This window comes from Phyllobates terribilis, unplaced genomic scaffold (assembly GCF_046119375.1).
Source record: "Phyllobates terribilis strain yellow unplaced genomic scaffold, ASM4611937v1 Scaffold_5__5_contigs__length_657084704, whole genome shotgun sequence".
Classification (NCBI taxonomy): Eukaryota; Metazoa; Chordata; class Amphibia; order Anura; family Dendrobatidae; genus Phyllobates; species Phyllobates terribilis.
This window is the reverse complement of record NW_027362765.1, coordinates 125,939,550-125,959,994: the sequence shown is the minus strand read 5'-3', so window position 1 is coordinate 125,959,994 and position 20,445 is coordinate 125,939,550. Positions and strand designations below refer to the sequence as shown.

The 20,445-nt window shown below is 42.4% G+C and overlaps 1 protein-coding gene across 1 annotated transcript in view; it reads left to right on the top strand.

Annotated features, from left to right (window-relative positions):
- The window catches only part of SLC17A9 (solute carrier family 17 member 9), a 31,583-nt gene extending 16,016 nt beyond the window's left edge, over positions 1–15,567 (top strand). The window contains exons 8-13 of the mRNA XM_073682949.1: positions 14–101; positions 5,014–5,048; positions 5,282–5,397; positions 5,495–5,550; positions 10,680–10,709; positions 14,926–15,567. Of these exons, the coding sequence (XP_073539050.1) occupies positions 14–101; positions 5,014–5,048; positions 5,282–5,397; positions 5,495–5,550; positions 10,680–10,709; positions 14,926–15,083 (483 nt within the window). The 3' untranslated portion in view covers positions 15,084–15,567. The remainder of the gene's footprint in view (positions 1–13; positions 102–5,013; positions 5,049–5,281; positions 5,398–5,494; positions 5,551–10,679; positions 10,710–14,925) is intronic.
- Positions 15,568–20,445: the final 4,878 nt, after the last annotated feature.

Sequence of the window (20,445 nt, the reverse complement as noted above, 5' to 3'; positions counted from 1 at the left end):
TCTTGCCTTGCAGGGTTGGGTATTTAACGTTGTACCCTGGCTTGTCGCCATCCCATCTGCTGTGTTCAGTGGGCTCCTGTCTGACTACCTCATCACACAAGGTAAGGTGGAGCCCCTCTTAAAGTCTCCATAAGTATGTCACTTCTTTTTGTGCTGAAATCTTGCGCTTGCACCCCCAACCTGGCGCATGCGCTGTACTCTCCCTACTCAGAGAGATCTCCTCCTCCTCATGATTTCAGTCAAATAATACCGCCAAATCAATACAGCCATCAATCAATGCTCCAGATGGAAAAACCTGTGATCCCAATGTAATATTATCCCTTTATACAGTACAGACCAAAAGTTTGGACACACCTCATTTAAAGATTTTTCTGTATTTTCATGACTATGAAAATTGTACATTCACACTGAAGGCATCAAAACTATGAATTAACACATGTGGAATTATATACTTAACAAAACAGTGTGAAACAACTGAAAATATGTCTTATATTCTAGGTTCTTCAAAGTAGCCACCTTTTGCTTTGATAACTGCTTTGCACACTCTTGGCATTCTCTTGATGAGCTTCAAGAGGTAGTCACCGGAAATGGTTTTCACTTCACAGGTGTGCCCTGTCAGGTTTAATAAGTGGGATTTCTTGCCTTATAAATTGTGTTGTGCAGAAGTCTTGTGGATACACAGCTGATAGTCCTACTGAATAGACTGTTAGAATTTATATTATGGCAAGAAAAAAGCAGCTAAGTAAAGAAAAATGAGTGGCCAACATTACTTTAAGAAGTGAAGGTCAGTCAGTCCGAAAAATTGGGGAAACTTTGAAAGTGTCCCCAAGTGCAGTTGCAAAAACTATCAAGCGCTAAAAAGAAACAGGCTCACATGAGGACTGCCCCAGGAAAGGAAGACCAAGAGTCACCTCTGCTTCTGAGGATAAGTTTATCCGAGTTACCAGCCTCAGAAATCACAGGTTAACAGCAGCTCAGATTAGAGACCAGGTCAATGCCACACAGAGTACTAGCAGCAGACACATCTCTTCAACAACTGTTAAGAGGAGACTTTGTGCAGCAGGCCTTCATGGTAAAATAGCTGCTAGGAAACCACTGCTAAGGACAGGCAACAAGCAGAAGAGACAAAAGGAATGGACATTAGACCAGTGGAAATCTGTGCTTTGGTCTGATGAGTCCAAATTTGAGATCTTTGGTGCCAAACACCGTGTCTTTGTGCGACGCAGAAAAGGTGAACGGATGGACTCTACATGCCTGGTTCCCACCGTGAAGCATGGAGGAGGAGGTGTGATGGTGTGGGGTGAGCTGGACCGCAGAGTGAAGGCAAAAGGGCCAACAAGTGCTAAGCATCTCTGGGAACTCCTTCAAGATTGTTGGAAGACCATTTTTGGTGACTACCTCTTGAAGCTCATCAAGAGAATGCCAAGAGTGTGCAAAGCAGTCATCAAAGCAAAAGGTGGCTACTTTGAAGAACCTAAAATATAAGACATATTTTCAGTTGTTTCACACTTTTTTGTTAAGTATATAATTCCACATGTGTTAATTCATAGTTTTGATGCCTTCAGTGTGAATGTACAATTTTCATAGTCATGAAAATACAGAAAAATCTTTAAATGAGAAGGTGTGTCCAAACTTTTGGTCTGTACTGTACATTCTTAATAAGATGTACAGTATTTTTTTCGCTTAGTTTGTACCTGGTAAGTGTTACTGTCACTTTAAATAAATTATCCATGACTATACTACTTCGTCTATTACTACGCACAGCGACATCCCTTGGAAGTCTCATTCATTCTTCCTATCTTATGACAAGGTATGGTATAGTCGGTGGGAGACTTGCGCTTGCTGACTGTTTCCTCCTGAACATTAAATCATTTTTGGTACATCTGAATAATACACTGCTCAAAAAAATAAAGGGAACACTTAAACAACACAATGTAACTCCAAGTGAATAACACTTCTGTGAAATCTACCTGTCCAGTTATGAAGCAACACTGATTGTGAATCAATTTCTCCTGCTGTTGTGCAAATGGAACAGACAACTGGTAGAAATGATCGGCAATTAGCAAGATACCCCCTATAAAGGAGTGGTTCTGCAGGTGGTGACCACAGACCATTTCTCTGTTCTCATCCTTTTTGGCTGTTATTTTGTTCATTTTTTCATTTTGCCATTGCTCTCACCCCTAGAGGTACAGTAGCATGAGGCGGTGTCTACAGTACAACCCACAGAAGTTGCTCAGGTAGTGCAGTTCATCCAGGATGGCACATAAGTGCGAGCTGTGGCAAGAAGGGTAGCTGTGTCTGTCAGCACAGTGTCCAGAGCATGGAGCAGATACCAGGAGATGTGGAGGGAGCCATAGGAGGGCAACAACCCAGCAGCAGGACCGTTACCTCCTCCTTTGTGCAAGGAGGAACAGGAGGAGCACTGCCAGAGCCCTGCAAAATGACCTCCAGCTGGCAACAAATGTGCATATGTCTGCACAAACGGTTAGAAACCGACTCCATGAGGGTGGTATGAGGGCCCGACGTCCACAGATGGGGGTTGTGCTCACAGCCCAACACCATGCAGGACGCATGGCATTTGCCATGTGCTCTTCACAGATGAAAGCAGGTTCACACTGAGCATGTGACAGACGTGACAGAGTCTGGAGACGCCATGGAGAGCAATCGGCTGCCTGCAACATCCTTCAGCATGACCGGTTGGCAGTGGGTCAGTAATGGTGTGGGGTGGCATTTCTTTGGAGGGCCGCACAGCCCTCCCTGTGCTCGCCAGAGGTAGCCTAACTGCCATTAGGTACCAAGATGAGATCCTCAGACCCCTTGTGAGACCATATGCTGGTGCGGTGGGCCCTGGGTTCCTCCTAATGCAGGACAATGCCAGACCTCATGTGGCTGGAGTGTGTCAGCAGTTCCTGCAAGATGAAGGCATTGAAGCTATGGACTGGCCCGCCCGTTCCCCAGACCTGAATCCGATTGAGCACATCTGGGACATCATGTCTCGCTCCATCCACCAACGTCACGTTGCACCACAGACTGTCCAGGAGTTGTCGGATGCTTTAGTCCAGGTCTGGGATGAGATCCCACAGGAGACCATCCGCAATCTCATCAGGAGCATGCCCAGGCATTGTAGGGAGGTTACACAGGCACGTGGAGGCCACACACAATACTGAGCCTCATTTTGACTTGTTTTAAGGACATTACATCAAAGTTGGATCAGCCTGTAGTGTGTTTTTCCACTTTAATTTTGGGGGTGACTCCAAATCCAGGCCTCCATTGGTTAATAAATTTCATTTCCATTGATGATTTTTGTGTGATTTTGTTGTCAGCACATTCAACTTTGTACAGAACAAAGTATTCAATGAGAAGATTTCATTCATTCAGATCTAGGATGTGTTATTTGAGTGTTCCCTTTATTTTTTTGAGCAGTGTATAAAGCACTTTGATGAGCATTTAACATATGGAAATAATGATTTATAATCAAATCAATCTGCCAGAAAATTATGTAATGATAATTTGCAAGAAAAAAAAATATCAGTATATGACGCGCCCCCTGGGCCGTGGGTACTTGGTGCCGGGCCGGTGGATGCTGGGGATGATGTCACAGTGGCGGTGACCCGGTCCATGACCCAGGGCGGTCAATAAAAGGGGTTTATTTATAGGGGATTTATAGTGTTTGTATAAAGTTTGTGACGCCACCTGTGGTATGCGGCTAGGGGAGCCGCCGCTGCGGAGCAGGTCCTCTGGAGCTGATGTTAATGCAGCAGGGATGGTGTGGCTCTCCACAGGTAGAGCTTAGCTCCAGGGCAGTGTTGATGTTATAGGTTATGCTGGGTGTTGTAGTGCAGGGATTGATGGCGCAGTAATAATCAGTCCACAACTTAATGGCGGTTTCCTCTTAGCTTTACTGGTGGTGATTAGACAAGCCGGGACACGAGTACTGGCTAGAAGTGGAAGTCCAGGAAGCCTGGAAACAAGTAAGGAATCCACCTCGCCAGGTGAATTTGGAGGCCTTCCCTTTCCACTAAACTCTTTGGCCCTGCTACTTGTAGCTGTGCGGTGGCCCTCGTCCCTGAGTGCGGCGTTTCTGTGCTCACCCGTATGGCAGGCAGCTCGGGCCTTGCTGGTGCGTCGCTCCCACGTGGCGGTGCTGGGCCCTCTGTGCTGCTGAGCCTCCGGGCGTCTGATGGGGCCAGGAGACCTGCAGTCTTCTGCCCCCCGGTTTCTGCTGCTGGGCCTTCAGTGCCCCACAGCCTCGGACTCCGGTGTCCGGTTCTTCTCTGTTGGTTCCTTCTGGGGTGACGTCCTCACTTAACTCCTCACACTAAGTCTAACTATTCCCACCCCCAGATCCCAGTTGCCAAAAGGAGGGGCTCCCCTTGCTGGTCTGGAGCCAGGACAGTGTTGCATGCTTAGCAAAACCTAATTAGGGGACCCCTGCTTGCTACCAGGCATGGCATCACCTCTTGTGAGGGACTCAATGCCACTGTGGCAACCGGACCCCTGGGGTGCCACATATATATATATTAAGGGAGTGGATTTCTGTGGCTGAATATATATTTTTTTTTTACACTTTTTTTGATGAGGTTTTTGGCACGTTTTATTTTTCAGCATGGATTATGATGTTCTCTTAATTATATCATGGGGTGTACGAATTAGGGTGTTTTTTTGGGCTTCTTTCCACTGCAAAAAGCAAGCAAAAAAATGTATCAAAAACTGATAAATAAAAAAAATGTGGCAAAAAATTGTTTTCCAAAATTTATGCTTGGGAAACGCACCAAAGAATTGACTAAACATTTTTTTTAAGCTCAATATTTGAAACATAGCTCTATATTCACATAATTTGTGAAAAAAAACTCAGTCTGAACATATACCCTAAAGCTTTTTCATGGCCAGTAGGTGGCATAATTGCAATTTAAAATGTTCTTCCTGACACTTTGCGGCCGACTCATCGGCAAGTTTATTTCTGGAGGTTTTCTCTTCCAATAGTTATGGAAATATTATTTTTTTTCTTTTCAGGTTATAAAACCATCTGGGTCCGGAAGCTCATGCAGGTGACTGCGGTTCTGTCATTTTTCTTCGCTCTTCTCTCAGCATATTGGTTGCGGCTAAGCTGAATGTGTGAGATGCAGCAGAGCTGAGCCTGTTTGCAGCAGAGCTGAGCTCACAATATGTAGACAGCCAAAGCTTCTACATTAAATGAGTATTGAGCTCTGCTACATCACTGAGCCCTCATATGGTGTAGTTATGTCCTCGCATTGTAAAAGCTCTTGTTCTATGTCTGCAGGTTATGGGAATGGGCGTCTCCAGCCTCTTCATCCTCTGCTTGGCTCATACAAACAGTTATGCTCAGGCAATTGTATTTGCATCTGTGTCAGTGGGATTGCAGACATTCAACCACAGGTAGGGGCTCGGGAGACTTTAGTGACAGATGTTCTGGCTCCTGTCATTTACTGCTCCATTATAACAGACACTGGGTGATATGACTATTCTCTTACAGTGGTATAACCGTCAATGTTCAGGACCTCGCCCCCTCCTGTGCCGGCTTCCTTTTTGGTGTGTATATATAATATTGAGAATAACTGAATGTGTCTCATAGCCATAGTTGCTTTACATTACTTATCCTGCAATAATCCTGAGTTTCATGCTGTATTACACTCCAGAGCTGCACTCACTATTCTTCTGGTGGAGTCACTGTGTACATACATTACATTACTTATCCTCTACTGATCCTAAGTTACATCCTGTATTACACTCCAGAGCTGCACTCACTATTCTTCTGGTGGAGTCACTGTGTACATGCATTACATTACTTATCCTGTACTGATCCTGAGTTACATCCTGTATTATACTCCAGAGCTGCACTCACTATTCTGCTGATGATATCACTGTGTACATACATTGCATTACTTATCCTGTACTGATCCTGAGTTACATCCTGAATTATACTCCAGAGCTGCACTCACTATTCTGCTGGTGGAGTCACTGTGTACATACATTACATTACTTATCCTATACTGATCCTGAGTTACATCCTGTATTATACTCCAGAGCTGCACTCACTATTCTGCTGATGATATCACTGTGTACATACATTGCATTACTTATCCTGTACTGATCCTGAGTTACATCCTGAATTATACTCCAGAGCTGCACTCACTATCCTGCTGGTGCAGTCACTGTGTACATACATTACATTACTAATTCTATACTGATCCTGAATTATATCTTGTATTATACTCCAGAGCTGCTCTCAATATTCTGCTGGTGATATCACTGTGTACATACATTACATTACTTATCCTGAGTTACATCCTGTATTATACTCCAGAGCTGCACTCACGATTCTGCTGGTGCAGTCACTGTGTACATACATTACATTACTTATCCTGTACTGATCCTGAGTTACATCCTGTATTATACTCCAGAGCTGCACTCACTATTCTGCTGGTGGAGTCACTGTGTACATACATTACATTACTTATCCTGTAGTGATCCTGAGTTACATCCTGTATTATACTCCAGAGCTTCACTCACTATTCTGCCTCTGGAGTCACTGTGTACATCATACATTACATTACTTATCCTGCAATAATCCTGAGTTTCATCCTGTATTACACTCCAGAGCTGCACTCACTATTCTGCTGGTGGAGTCACTGTACATACATTACATTACTTATCCTGTACTGATCCTGAGTTACATCCTGTATTATACTCCAGAGCTGCACTCACTATTCTGCTGGTGCAGTCACTGTGTATATACATTACATTACTTATCCTGTACTGATCCTGAGTTACATCCTGTATTATACTCCAGAGCTACACTCACTTTTCTGCTGGTGGAGTCACTGTGTACATACTTTACTTTACTTATCCTGTACTGATCCTGAGTTACATCCTGTATTATACTCTAGAGCTGCACTCACTAGTCTGCTGGTGGGGTCACTGTGTACATACATTATATTACTAATCCTGCAATAATCCTGAGTTTCATCCTGTATTACACTCCAGAGCTGCACTCACTGTTCTTCTGGTGGAGTCACTGTGTACATACATTACATTACTTATCCTGTACTGATCCTGAGTTACATCCTGTATTATACTCTAGAGCTGCACTCACTATTCTGCTGGTGGCTTCACTGTGTACATACATTACATTACTTACCCTGTACTGATCCTGAGTTACATCCTGTATTATACTCTAGAGCTGCACTCACTATTCTGCTGGTGCAGTCACTGTGTACATACATTACATTACTTATCCTGTACTGATCCTGAGTTACATCCTGTATTATACTCCAGAGCTGCACTCACTATTCTGCTGGTGCAGTCACTGTGTACATACATTACATTACTTATCCTGTACTGATCCTGAGTTACATCCTGTATTATACTCTAGAGCTGCACTCACTATTCTGCTGGTGGAGTCACTGTGTACATACATTACATTACTTATCCTGTACTGATCCTGAGTTACATCCTGTATTATACTCCAGAGCTGCACTCACTATTCTGCTGGTGCAGTCACTGTGTATATACATTACATTACTTATCCTGTACTGATCCTGAGTTACATCCTGTATTATACTCCAGAGCTACACTCACTGTTCTGGTGGTGGAGTCACTGTGTACATACATTACATTACTTATCCTGTACTGATCCTGAGTTACATCCTGTATTATACTCTAGAGCTGCACTCACTATTCTGCTGGTGGCTTCACTGTGTACATACATTACATTACTTATCCTGTACTGATCCTGAGTTACATCCTGTATTATACTCTAGAGCTGCACTCACTATTCTGCTGGTGGGGTCACTGTGTACATACATTACATTACTTACCCTGTACTGATCCTGAGTTACATCCTGTATTATACTCTAGAGCTGCACTCACTATTCTGCTGGTGGGGTCACTGTGTACATACATTACATTACTTATCCTGTACTGATCCTGAGTTATATCCTGTATTATACTCCAGAGCTGCACTCACTATTCTGCAGGTGTAGTCACTCTGTACATACATTACATTACTTATCCTGTACTGATCCCGAGTTACATCCTGTATTATACTCCAGAGCTGCACTCACTATTCTGCTGGTGATATCACTGTGTACATACATTACATTACTTATCCTGTACTGATCCTGAGTTATATCCTGTATTATACTCCACAGCTGCACTCACTATTCCGCCGGTGGAGTCACTGTGTACATACATTACATTACTTATACTGCACTGATCCTGAGTTACATCCTGTATTATACTCCAGAGCTGTACTCACTATTCTGCTGGTGATATCACTGTGTACATACATTACATTACTTATCCTGTACTGATCCTGAGTTACATCCTGTATTATACTCCAGAGCTGCACTCACTATTCCGCCGGTGATATCACTGTGTACATGCATTACATTACTTATCCTGAGTTACATCCTGTATTATACTCCAGAGCTGCACTCACTATTCTGCTGGTGCAGTCACTGTGTACATACATTACATTACTTATCCTGTACTGATCCTGAGTTACATCCTGTATTATACTCCAGAGCTGCACTCACTATTCTGCTGGTGGAGTCACTGTGTACATACATTACATTACTTATCCTGTAGTGATCCTGAGTTACATCCTGTATTATACTCCAGAGCTTCACTCACTATTCTGCCTCTGGAGTCACTGTGTACATCAAACATTACATTACTTATCCTGCAATAATCCTGAGTTTCATCCTGTATTACACTCCAGAGCTGCACTCACTATTCTGCTGGTGGAGTCACTGTGTACATACATTACATTACTTATCCTGTACTGATCCTGAGTTACATCCTGTATTATACTCCAGAGCTGCACTCACTATTCTGCTGGTGCAGTCACTGTGTATATACATTACATTACTTATCCTGTACTGATCCTGAGTTACATCCTGTATTATACTCCAGAGCTACACTCACTGTTCTGGTGGTGGAGTCACTGTGTACATACATTACATTACTTATCCTGTACTGATCCTGAGTTACATCCTGTATTATACTCTAGAGCTGCACTCACTATTCTGCTGGTGGCTTCACTGTGTACATACATTACATTACTTATCCTGTACTGATCCTGAGTTACATCCTGTATTATACTCTAGAGCTGCACTCACTATTCTGCTGGTGGGGTCACTGTGTACATACATTACATTACTTATCTTGTACTGATCCTGAGTTACATCCTGTATTATACTCCAGAGCTGCACTCACTCTTCTGCAGGTGGAGTCACTCTGTACATACATTACATTACTTATCCTGTACTGATCCTGAGTTACATCCTGTATTATACTCCAGAGCTGCACTCACTATTCTGCTGGTGATATCACTGTGTACATACATTACATTACTTATCCTGTACTGATCCTGAGTTATATCCTGTATTATACTCCACAGCTGCACTCACTATTCCGCCGGTGATATCACTGTGTACATGCATTACATTACTTATCCGGAGTTACATCCTGTATTATACTCCAGAGCTGCACTCACTATTCTGATGGTGGAGTCACTGTGTACATACATTATATTACTTATACTGCACTGATCCTGAGTTACATCCTGTATTATACTCCAGAGCTGCACTCACTATTCTGCTGGTGATATCACTATGTACATACATTACATTACTTATCCTGTACTGATCCTGAGTTACATCCTGTATTATACTCCAGAGCTGCACTCACTATTCTGCTGGTGGAGTCACTGTGTACATGCATTACATTACTTATCCTGTACTGATCCTGAGTTTGATCCTGTATTATACTCCAGAGCTGCACTCACTATTCTGCTGGTAGAGTCATTGTGTACATACATTACATTACTTATCCTGTACTGATCCTGAGTTACATCCTGTATTATACTCCAGAGCTGCACTCACTATTCTGCTGGTAGAGTCACTGTGTACATACATTACATTACTTATCCTGTACTGATCCGGAGTGACATCCTGTATTATACTCCAGAGCTGCACTCACTATTTTGCTGGTGCAGTCACTGTGTACATACATTACATTACTTATCCTGTACTGATCCTGAGTTATATCCTGTATTATACTCCAGAGCTGCACTCACTATTCTGCTGGTGGAGTAACTATGTACTTAGATTATGTTACTTATCCTGTACTGATCCTGAGTTACATCCTGTATTATACTCCAGAGCTGCACTCACTGTGTACATACATTACATTACTTATCCTGTACTGATCCTGAGTGACATCCTGTATTATACCCCAGAGCTGCACTCACTATTCTGCTGGTGCAGTCACTGTGTACCTACATTACATTACTTATCCTGTACTGATCCTGAGTTACATCCTATATTATACTCCAGAGCTGCACTCACTATTCTGCTGGTGGCTTCACTGTGTACATACATTACATTACTTATCCTGTACTGATCCTGAGTGACATCCTGTATTATACCCCAGAGCTGCACTCACAATTTTGCTGGTGAAGTCACCATATAGTGATCACCATATAGTTTGTTCAAACATCCTGTACTTTCGCCAATCACTAGATTTCACGATGCAGAAAGATATTTACCGTTTTATAACCACAGTCGGTGTGTGATTTGTCTTCCTCTTTTATATTTACTTCTATGGAGGATGATCTCTGAATTCTGCCTCATTCTTTTTCTCTTCTATTTTAGGTGTGGCTAACACAGGAGGAGCGTTACTTGGTAAGTCATAGATCAGTCCCCAGCAATCTATTCATACTAATCTTAAAGTTCTGTAATTTTTTAATATATTATGTTTCCATATTTTGTCATTTTTAAGATCTTTGTTTACATAAATGAACAGGAATTAGAAACCTAATATTTCTCACAGCTGATGGTTTGTTACAGTTGTATCCAGTCTGGTGCCTAGACTGATTAGCTCCCATACATTTGTCAGAATTAGATACAATTGTAGCAAACCCTCAGCTGTGAGATGTTTTAGATCTGCATGAGGTTTCTATACATGTGTGATCTAGGATGTTATGGTGTAAGGTCGACCACACACACTAGTTGGCTGCCCACCAAAAACTGGTAAGGTCAACAGCTTTCACTCCTGACTCTTCCTCCATACACACGGAGTTGAGCATGCGTGTGTTCTCAGTAGAAAGAGGACAGCATAAAGCCTCTGCCGGTCATCTCTGGCAGGGGCAAGAACAAAAGGATCAGGTAGTTGAAATCCCAGTGCCCGATCCTTAGAACTGCCATCTCTTAGTGGGTGAGAGTCGGGACACCTCCATACACATGAAATGGTTAACGAGAAATCAGTGCAGTTGGCTAACATACAGTACAGACCAAAGTTTGGACACACCTTCTCATTTAAAGATTTTTCTGTATTTTCATGACTATGAAAATTGTACATTCACACTGAAGGCATCAAAACTATGAATTAACACATGTGGAATTATATACTTAACAAAAAAGTGTGAAACAACTGAAAATATGTCTTATATTCTAGGTTCTTCAAAGCAGCCACCTTTTGCTTTGATGACTGCTTTGCACACTCTTGGCATTCTCTGGATGAGCTTCAAGAGGTAGTCACCGGAAATGGTTTTCACTTCACAGGTGTGCCCTGTCAGGTTTAATAAGTGGGATTTCTTGCCTTATAAATGGGGTTGGGACCATCAGTTGTGTTGTGCAGAAGTCTGGTGGATACACAGCTGATAGTCCTACTGAATAGACGGTTAGAATTTGTATTATGGCAAGAAAAAAGCAGCTAAGTAAAGAAAAAGGGGTGGCCATCATTACTTTAAGAAATGAAGGTCAGTCAGTGCGAAAAATTGGGAAAACTTTGAAAGTGTCCCCAAGTGCAGTTGCAAAAACCATCAAGTGCTACAAAGAAACTGGCTCACGTGAGGACCGCCCCAGGAAAGGAAGACCAAGAGTCACCTCTGCTTCTGAGGATAAGTTTATCCGAGTCACCAGCCTCAGAAATTGCAGGTTAACAGCAGCTCAGATTAGAGACCAGGTCAATGCCACACAGAGTTCTAGCAGCAGACACATCTCTACAACAACTGTTAAGAGGAGACTTTGTGCAGCAGGCCTTCATGGTAAAATAGCTGCTAGGAAACCACTGCCTGGTTCCCACCGTGAAGCATGGAGGAGGAGGTGTGATGGTGTGGGGGTGCTTTGCTGGTGACACTGTTGAGGATTTATTCAAAATTGAAGGCATACTATACCAGCATGGCTACCACAGCATCTTGCAGCGGCATGATATTCCATCCGGTTTGCGTTTAGTTGGACCATCATTTATTTTTCAACAGGACAATAACCCCAAACACACCTCCAGGCTGTGTAAGGGCTATTTGACCAAGAAGGAGAGTGATGGGGTGCTACGCCAGATGACCTGGCCTCCACAGTCACCAGACCTGAACCCAATCGAGATGGTTTGGGGTGAGCTGGACCGCAGAGTGAAGGCAAAAGGGCCAACAAGTGCTAAGCATCTCTGGGAACTCCTTCAAGATTGTTGGAAGACCATTTCCGGTGACTACCTCTTGAAGCTCATCAAGAGAATGCCAAGAGTGAGCAAAGCAGTCATCAAAGCAAAAGGTGGCTACTTTGAAGAACCTAGAATATAAGACATATTTTCAGTTGTTTCACACTTTTTTGTTAAGTATATAATTCCACATGTGTTAATTCATAGTTTTGATGCCTTCAGTGTGAATGTACAGTTTTCATAGTCATGAAAATACAGAAAAATCTTTAAATGAGAAGGTGTGTCCAAACTTTTGGTCTGTACCTCTCTACAGACAGCATAAAGAAGCACTCAAAGTTTTTATCCTCTTAATATATTGCAATCATCATATTATATAGCACTGTGTACTTACAATTGCTCATTTTGCATTTCTACCCAGTTACGGTAATTATTCTCTTTTCTTTGCTCTATGTAGAAACTGGAAGTATCTTGTCCTTGCATGAGTTATCTCCGTCTTTAACTCCTGACCCAGCTGCTCCCCCCTTGCCGATGTACAATTGTAGTTCTAATGATGACTCATGCAGGGAAAAGAGACTTCCTGTTGCTATGTAGTGCTTAGAAGGATTCAGTCAGTTTTTATAATCACATGATGTTATAGACCTAATTTAAAAGATAATTAGCTAGGTAGAAAGGCAAAATTAGCAATTATAAGCACACACTGCCATATAATATGATTAGTGCAATATATTAAGAGAATAACATTTTTGATGCGAGTGCTTCTTTAAGATCCGGGATTCATACCCTGTCTGGCCACAAGATGTCTTCATATCATGGCAAGTTGTCTCCGCCTGGAGTTGTATCGTGCACACAATGTAGAGCTGCGCAGAATGTGCTGATCCTTATTCTTGTCGTGGTTGGCATAGTGTCCCGGCATCTGGTTTAGGTTAGGGTTACACTGCGACTTTGGCTATGTAATATCAAGTATTGGACCCACTGGATAATTAACAATTTATTCAATTTTATGTGCATCTTAAAGGGTCATTTACACTGAAAGATTATTGTACACGAGGTCTTACTATCGCTCGTTCACAATAATCTTTCAGTGTAAACAGGCTGCCGATCACCTGATAAATGGGCAAAACTCTGTGCTGCACACTAGATCATCTTTCTTGGCAGCACATCGTCCTGTGTAAACAGGACCGAGAACAAAGGCAGCCTGTGTGCACCGAGCGATCTATTACCGAAAACAGGCTACGTAACTACCGCAAAGCGGTACATTTTTTACCAATCAGCAGTTGTCTAGTGCCGCCGGTCAGTCCGTGTAAACAACAAACTTTAACTGTCACTCAACTTTTTTACAGTAGTAAATTTTTTTTTTTTTTAGAAACTACCAGCGACTCGCTAACTTTTGTTTTAACTTTTGATTTCATAAATCAATAGTACACATGAAAATAAGCAACTTTGTAACAAATCTGCTTCTATCTCCTCCTGGACTGATCGTTCACTCAATTCATGTGTAAGATCTGTATTTAGGGAAGATAGATATTCACATTAATGAGATGATAAAATGTTAGTTGGTGCTTATAACATTCTATGGAGGCGGAGGAGGAGCTAGAGGCAGATACAGACATTCTGCTGCAAGTTCTGCTGAAACGACTGTTACAGTTCTCCATAGAACTTTATAAGCACCAACTGTTATCTCCTATCTCAGTAATGGGAAAATCCCCTGAATTGAGAATTTTGAGAATCATGAGGAGAAATAAGCAGATTTCTCTGAGAAGATATAGTGCAAAGTTTCTTATTTATATGTGTACTGTTAATTTATAAAAGAAGAATTAAAATGATGGTTATGTTTTTAAATTGCGGCATATAATGGCAAAGTTGTGTGCAACCTGGGACCAAAAATCCGGCAGGTGAGGCCTCACTGTCACATGCCACAATGGGACCACGTTGACAATCATTTCATCTTTGTGTTGTGTGTGCGCTTTTAGCTTCTGCATAATATAGGGTAAGAGCTCATTGCTGCTTGGCCACTTCCCCAGGCTCTGTGCAGACACTGAACAAGTAGGGAATGCTGAGAGATGTCTGTTAATGTGCTCCCAAGGGGTTTTGCTTCTACCTGCACTATGTACTGACAATATTTTGGCATCATATAATGTGGCGCCCCCCCAAAAAACAATGTCATATCTTGGATAATTAACCTCCTGCTGTCAGACTAGCAGTGCTCTATAGTGCCATCCCCTATCATACAATACTGGAAAAAACCCACACCGCAGTGTGTAGTGTCTAGTAGTGCTACTTCTATACAGTGCTCAAATCACGTTGCCATGAGTGGCCAAAGATCTCCATACCCAACGACATCTAATAATAGTGCTATAACATTTCTAAATAATACCGCTATACAATTGTTGTAGCGACACAAAGTTGCCATGTAGCCCCAGCTTGAATCTTACAAGTAATGATGTGGTGTTTTTCTTCTGGCCCTAGGTGTAGTCTGGGTCTATCTCTCCGGTTACCTCATTGAGACCACCGGCTCCTGGAGTCCCATGTTCCACCTGGTAGTTGTGGTCAATGTGTTGGGTTTATTGGTGTTTCTGGAGTTTGCCAAGTCTGAGAGAATGGACGTAGAGATGATCCACATCTAACAGGACAACATGGGATGAAGAAGTTGAGATGGATCCCCAGGACATTTGTGGCACCAAGGTTGCCCTCTTGGTATCTGCCAGTCTGTTGAGGAAGCCAGGACAATCATGTCAATGGACTTAACCTAATAATTTGGTTTATAGCACCCCTAGTGGCTCAGAGAACATGACGACACAAATGGAAAGGCATCAACCACAATGGCTTCATGGAAGATATGAAGGAGGATCCAAGAAAGAGTACATATTTTTTTAAAGATGTATTTAATTTATTCTATAGCTGAAAAGACTCCATATCAAAACTGATGGCAGTAAACATTCATGTCTGCATAGACATCTTGTCATGTCACAAACCCGATGGAAGCTGACACTGAATATACACCACACACATCACACCACGACCGCCAAACAACTGGAAATCCCATACTGCCTTACCACAGGTGAATATGCAGAAAAATGAATGTATTCTAATAAAATATTGCATTTTTAAGGTTTTGTCCTGCTTTATTTGTGTAAAGTGGAGGAGACCTATAGCTGCGTACAGAGATATACACACCTCACATGTCTCTTCTCCTCCATGTACAGAGATATACACATCTCACGTCTCTTCTCCATGTACAGAGATATACAATCTCACATCTCTTCTCCTCCATCTATAGAGATATACACACCTCAAAGGTCTCTTCTCCTCCATGTACAGAGATATACACATCTCACGTCTCTCTTTTCCTCCATCTACAGAGATATACACACCTCACAGGTCTCTTCTCCTCCATGTACAGAGATATACACATCTCACGTCTCTTCTCCATGTACAGAGATATACAATCTCACATCTCTTCTCCTCCATCTATAGAGATATACACACCTCAAAGGTCTCTTCTCCTCCATGTACAGAGATATACACATCTCACGTCTCTCTTTTCCTCCATCTACAGAGATATACACACCTCACAGGTCTCTTCTCCTCCATGTACAGAGATATACACATCTCACGTCTCTTCTCCTCCATGTACAGAGATATACACATCTCACAGGTCTCTTCTCCTCCATGTACAGAGATATATACATCTCACAGGTCTCTTCTCCTCCATTTACAGAGATATACACACCTCACATATCTCTTCTCCTCCATGTATAGAGATATACACACCTCACATGTCTCTTCTCCTCCATTTACAGAGATATACACACCTCACATATCTCTTCTTCTCCATGTACAGAGATATACACACCTCATGTCTCTTCTTCTCCATGTACAGAGATATACGCATCTCACATATCTCTTCTCCTCCATGTATAGAGATATACACACCTCACATGTCTCTTCTCCTCCATTTACAGAGATATACACACCTCACATGTCTCTTCTTCTCCATGTACAGAGATATACACACCTCATGTCTCTTCTCCTCCATGTACAGAGATATACACATCTCACATATCTCTTCTCCATGTACAGAGATATACACACCTCATGTCTCTTCTTCTCCATGTACAGAGATATACTCATCTCACATATCTCTTCTCCTCCATGTATAGAGATATACACACCTCACATATTTCTTCTCCTTTATGTATAGAGATATACACACCTCACATGTCTCTTCTCCTCCATGTACAGAGATATACACACCTCACATGTCTCTTCTCCTCCATGTACAGAGATATGCACACCTCACATATCTCTTCTCCTCCATGTACAGAGATATACACACCTCACATGTCTCTTCTCCTCCATGTACAGAGATATACACACCTCACATGTCTCTTCTCTTCCATGTACAGAGATATACACACCTCACATAGCTCTTCTCCTCCATGTACAGAGATATACACACCTCACATGTCTCTTCTCCTCCATGTACAGAGATATACACACCTCACATGTCTCTTCTCCTCCATGTACAGAGATATACACATCTCACAGGTCTCTTCTCCTCCATGTACAGAGATATACACATCTCACAGGTCTCTTCTCCTCCATGTACAGAGATATACACACCTCACATGTCTCTTCTCCTCCATGTACAGAGATATACACACCTCACATGTCTCTTCTCCTCCATGTACAGAGATATACACATCTCACAGGTCTCTTCTCCTCCATGTACAGAGATATACACACCTCACAGGTCTCTTCTCCTCCATGTACAGAGATATACACATCTCACAGGTCTCTTCTCCTCCATGTACAGAGATATACACATCTCACAGGTCTCTTCTCCTCCATGTACAGAGATATATACATCTCACAGGTCTCTTCTCCTCCATGTACAGAGATATACACATCTCACAGGTCTCTTCTCCTCCATTTACAGAGATATACACACCTCACATATCTCTTCTCCTCCATGTATAGAGATATACACACCTCACATGTCTCTTCTCCTCCATTTACAGAGATATACACACCTCACATATCTCTTCTTCTCCATGTACAGAGATATACACACCTCATGTCTCTTCTTCTCCATGTACAGAGATATACGCATCTCACATATCTCTTCTCCTCCATGTATAGAGATATACACACCTCACATGTCTCTTCTCCTCCATTTACAGAGATATACACACCTCACATGTCTCTTCTTCTCCATGTACAGAGATATACACACCTCATGTCTCTTCTCCTCCATGTACAGAGATATACACACCTCACATATCTCTTCTCCATGTACAGAGATATACACACCTCATGTCTCTTCTTCTCCATGTACAGAGATATACGCATCTCACATATCTCTTCTCCTCCATGTATAGAGATATACACACCTCACATATTTCTTCTCCTTTATGTATAGAGATATACACACCTCACATGTCTCTTCTCCTCCATGTACAGAGATATACACACCTCACATGTCTCTTCTCCTCCATGTACAGAGATATGCACACCTCACATATCTCTTCTCCTCCATGTACAGAGATATACACACCTCACATGTCTCTTCTCCTCCATGTACAGAGATATACACACCTCACATGTCTCTTCTCTTCCATGTACAGAGATATACACACCTCACATAGCTCTTCTCCTCCATGTACAGAGATATACACACCTCACATGTCTCTTCTCCTCCATGTACAGAGATATACACACCTCACATGTCTCTTCTCCTCCATGTACAGAGATATACACATCTCACAGGTCTCTTCTCCTCCATGTACAGAGATATACACACCTCACAGGTCTCTTCTCCTCCATGTACAGAGATATACACACCTCACATGTCTCTTCTCCTCCATGTACAGAGATATACACATCTCACAGGTCTCTTCTCCTCCATTTACAGAGATATACACACCTCACATATCTCTTCTTCTCCATGTACAGAGATATACACATCTCACAGGTCTCTTCTCCTCCATTTACAGAGATATACACACCTCACATATCTCTTCTTCTCCATGTACAGAGATATACACACCTCATGTCTCTTCTTCTCCATGTACAGAGATATACGCATCTCACATATCTCTTCTCCTCCATGTATAGAGATATACACACCTCACATGTCTCTTCTCCTCCATTTACAGAGATATACACACCTCACATGTCTCTTCTCCTCCATGTACAGAGATATACACACCTCACATGTCTCTTCTCCTCCATGTACAGAGATATACACACCTCATGTCTCTTCTCCTCCATGTACAGAGATATGCACACCTCACATATCTCTTCTCCTCCATGTACAGAGATATACACACCTCACATGTCTCTTCTCCTCCATGTACAGAGATATACACACCTCACATGTCTCTTCTCCTCCATGTACAGAGATATACACATCTCACAGGTCTCTTCTCCTCCATGTACAGAGATATACACACCTCACAGGTCTCTTCTCCTCCATGTACAGAGATATACACACTCGCATGTCTCTTCTCCTCCATGTACAAAGATATACAAACCTCACAGGTCTCTTCTCCTCCATGTACAGAGATATGCACACCTCACAGGTCTCTTCTCCTCCATCTATAGAGATATACACACCTCACATGTCTCTTCTCCTCCATGTACAAAGATATACTCACCTCACATATCTCTTCTCCTCCATGTACAGAGATATACACACCTCACATGTCTCTTCTCCTCCATGTACAAAGATATACTCACCTCACATATCTCTTCTCCTCCATGTATAGAGATATACACACCTCACATATCTCTTCTCCTCCATGTACAGAGATATACACACCTCACATGTCTCTTCTCCTCCATGTACAGAGATATACACACCTCACATGTCTCTTCTCCTCCATGTACAGAGATATACACACCTCACATAGCTCTTCTCCTCCATGTACAGAGATATACACACCTCACATGTCTCTTCTCCTCCATGTACAGAGATATACACATCTCACAGGTCTCTTCTCCTCCATGTACAGAGATATACACACCTCACATGTCTATTCTCCTCCATGTACAGAGATATGCACATCTCACATGTCTCTTCTCCTCCATGTACAGAGATATACACACCTCACATGTCTCTTCTCCTCCATGTACAGAGATATGCACACCTCACATGTCTCTTCTCCTCCATGTACAAAGATATACAAACCTCACAGGTCTCTTCTCCTCCATGTACAGAGATATGCACACCTCACATGTCTCTTCTCCTCCATGTACAGAGATATACACATCTCACGTCTCTTCTCCTCCATGTACAGAGATATACACACCTCAGATGTCTCTTCTCTTCCATGTACAGAGATATGCACACCTCACATGTCTCTTCTCCTTCATGTACAAAGATATACACATCTCGCCTCTCTTCTCCTCCATCTATAGAGATATACACACCTCACATGTCTCTTCTCCTCCATGTACAGAGAGATACAGATCTCACATCTCTTCTCCTCCATGTACAGAGATATACACCTCACAAGTCTCTTCTCCATGTACAGAGATATGCACACCTCACATGTCTCTTCTCCATGTACAGAGATATACACACCTCATGTCTCTTCTCCTTCATGTACAAAGATATTCACACCTCACACGTCTCTTCTCCTCCATGTACAGAGATATACAGATCTCACGTCTCTTCTCCTCCATGTACAGAGATATACACATCTCACGTCTCTTCTCCATGTACAGAGATATACAATCTCACGTCTCTTCTCCTCCATCTATAGAGATATACACACCTCACAGGTCTCTTCACCTCCATGTACAGAGATATACACACCTCACAGGTCTCTTCACCTCCATGTACAGAGATATACACATCTCACGTCTCTCTTTTCCTCCATCTACAGAGATATACATATCTCACGTCTCTTCTCCTCCATGTACAGAGATATACATATCTCACGTCTCTTCTCCTCCATGTACAGAGATATACACACCTCA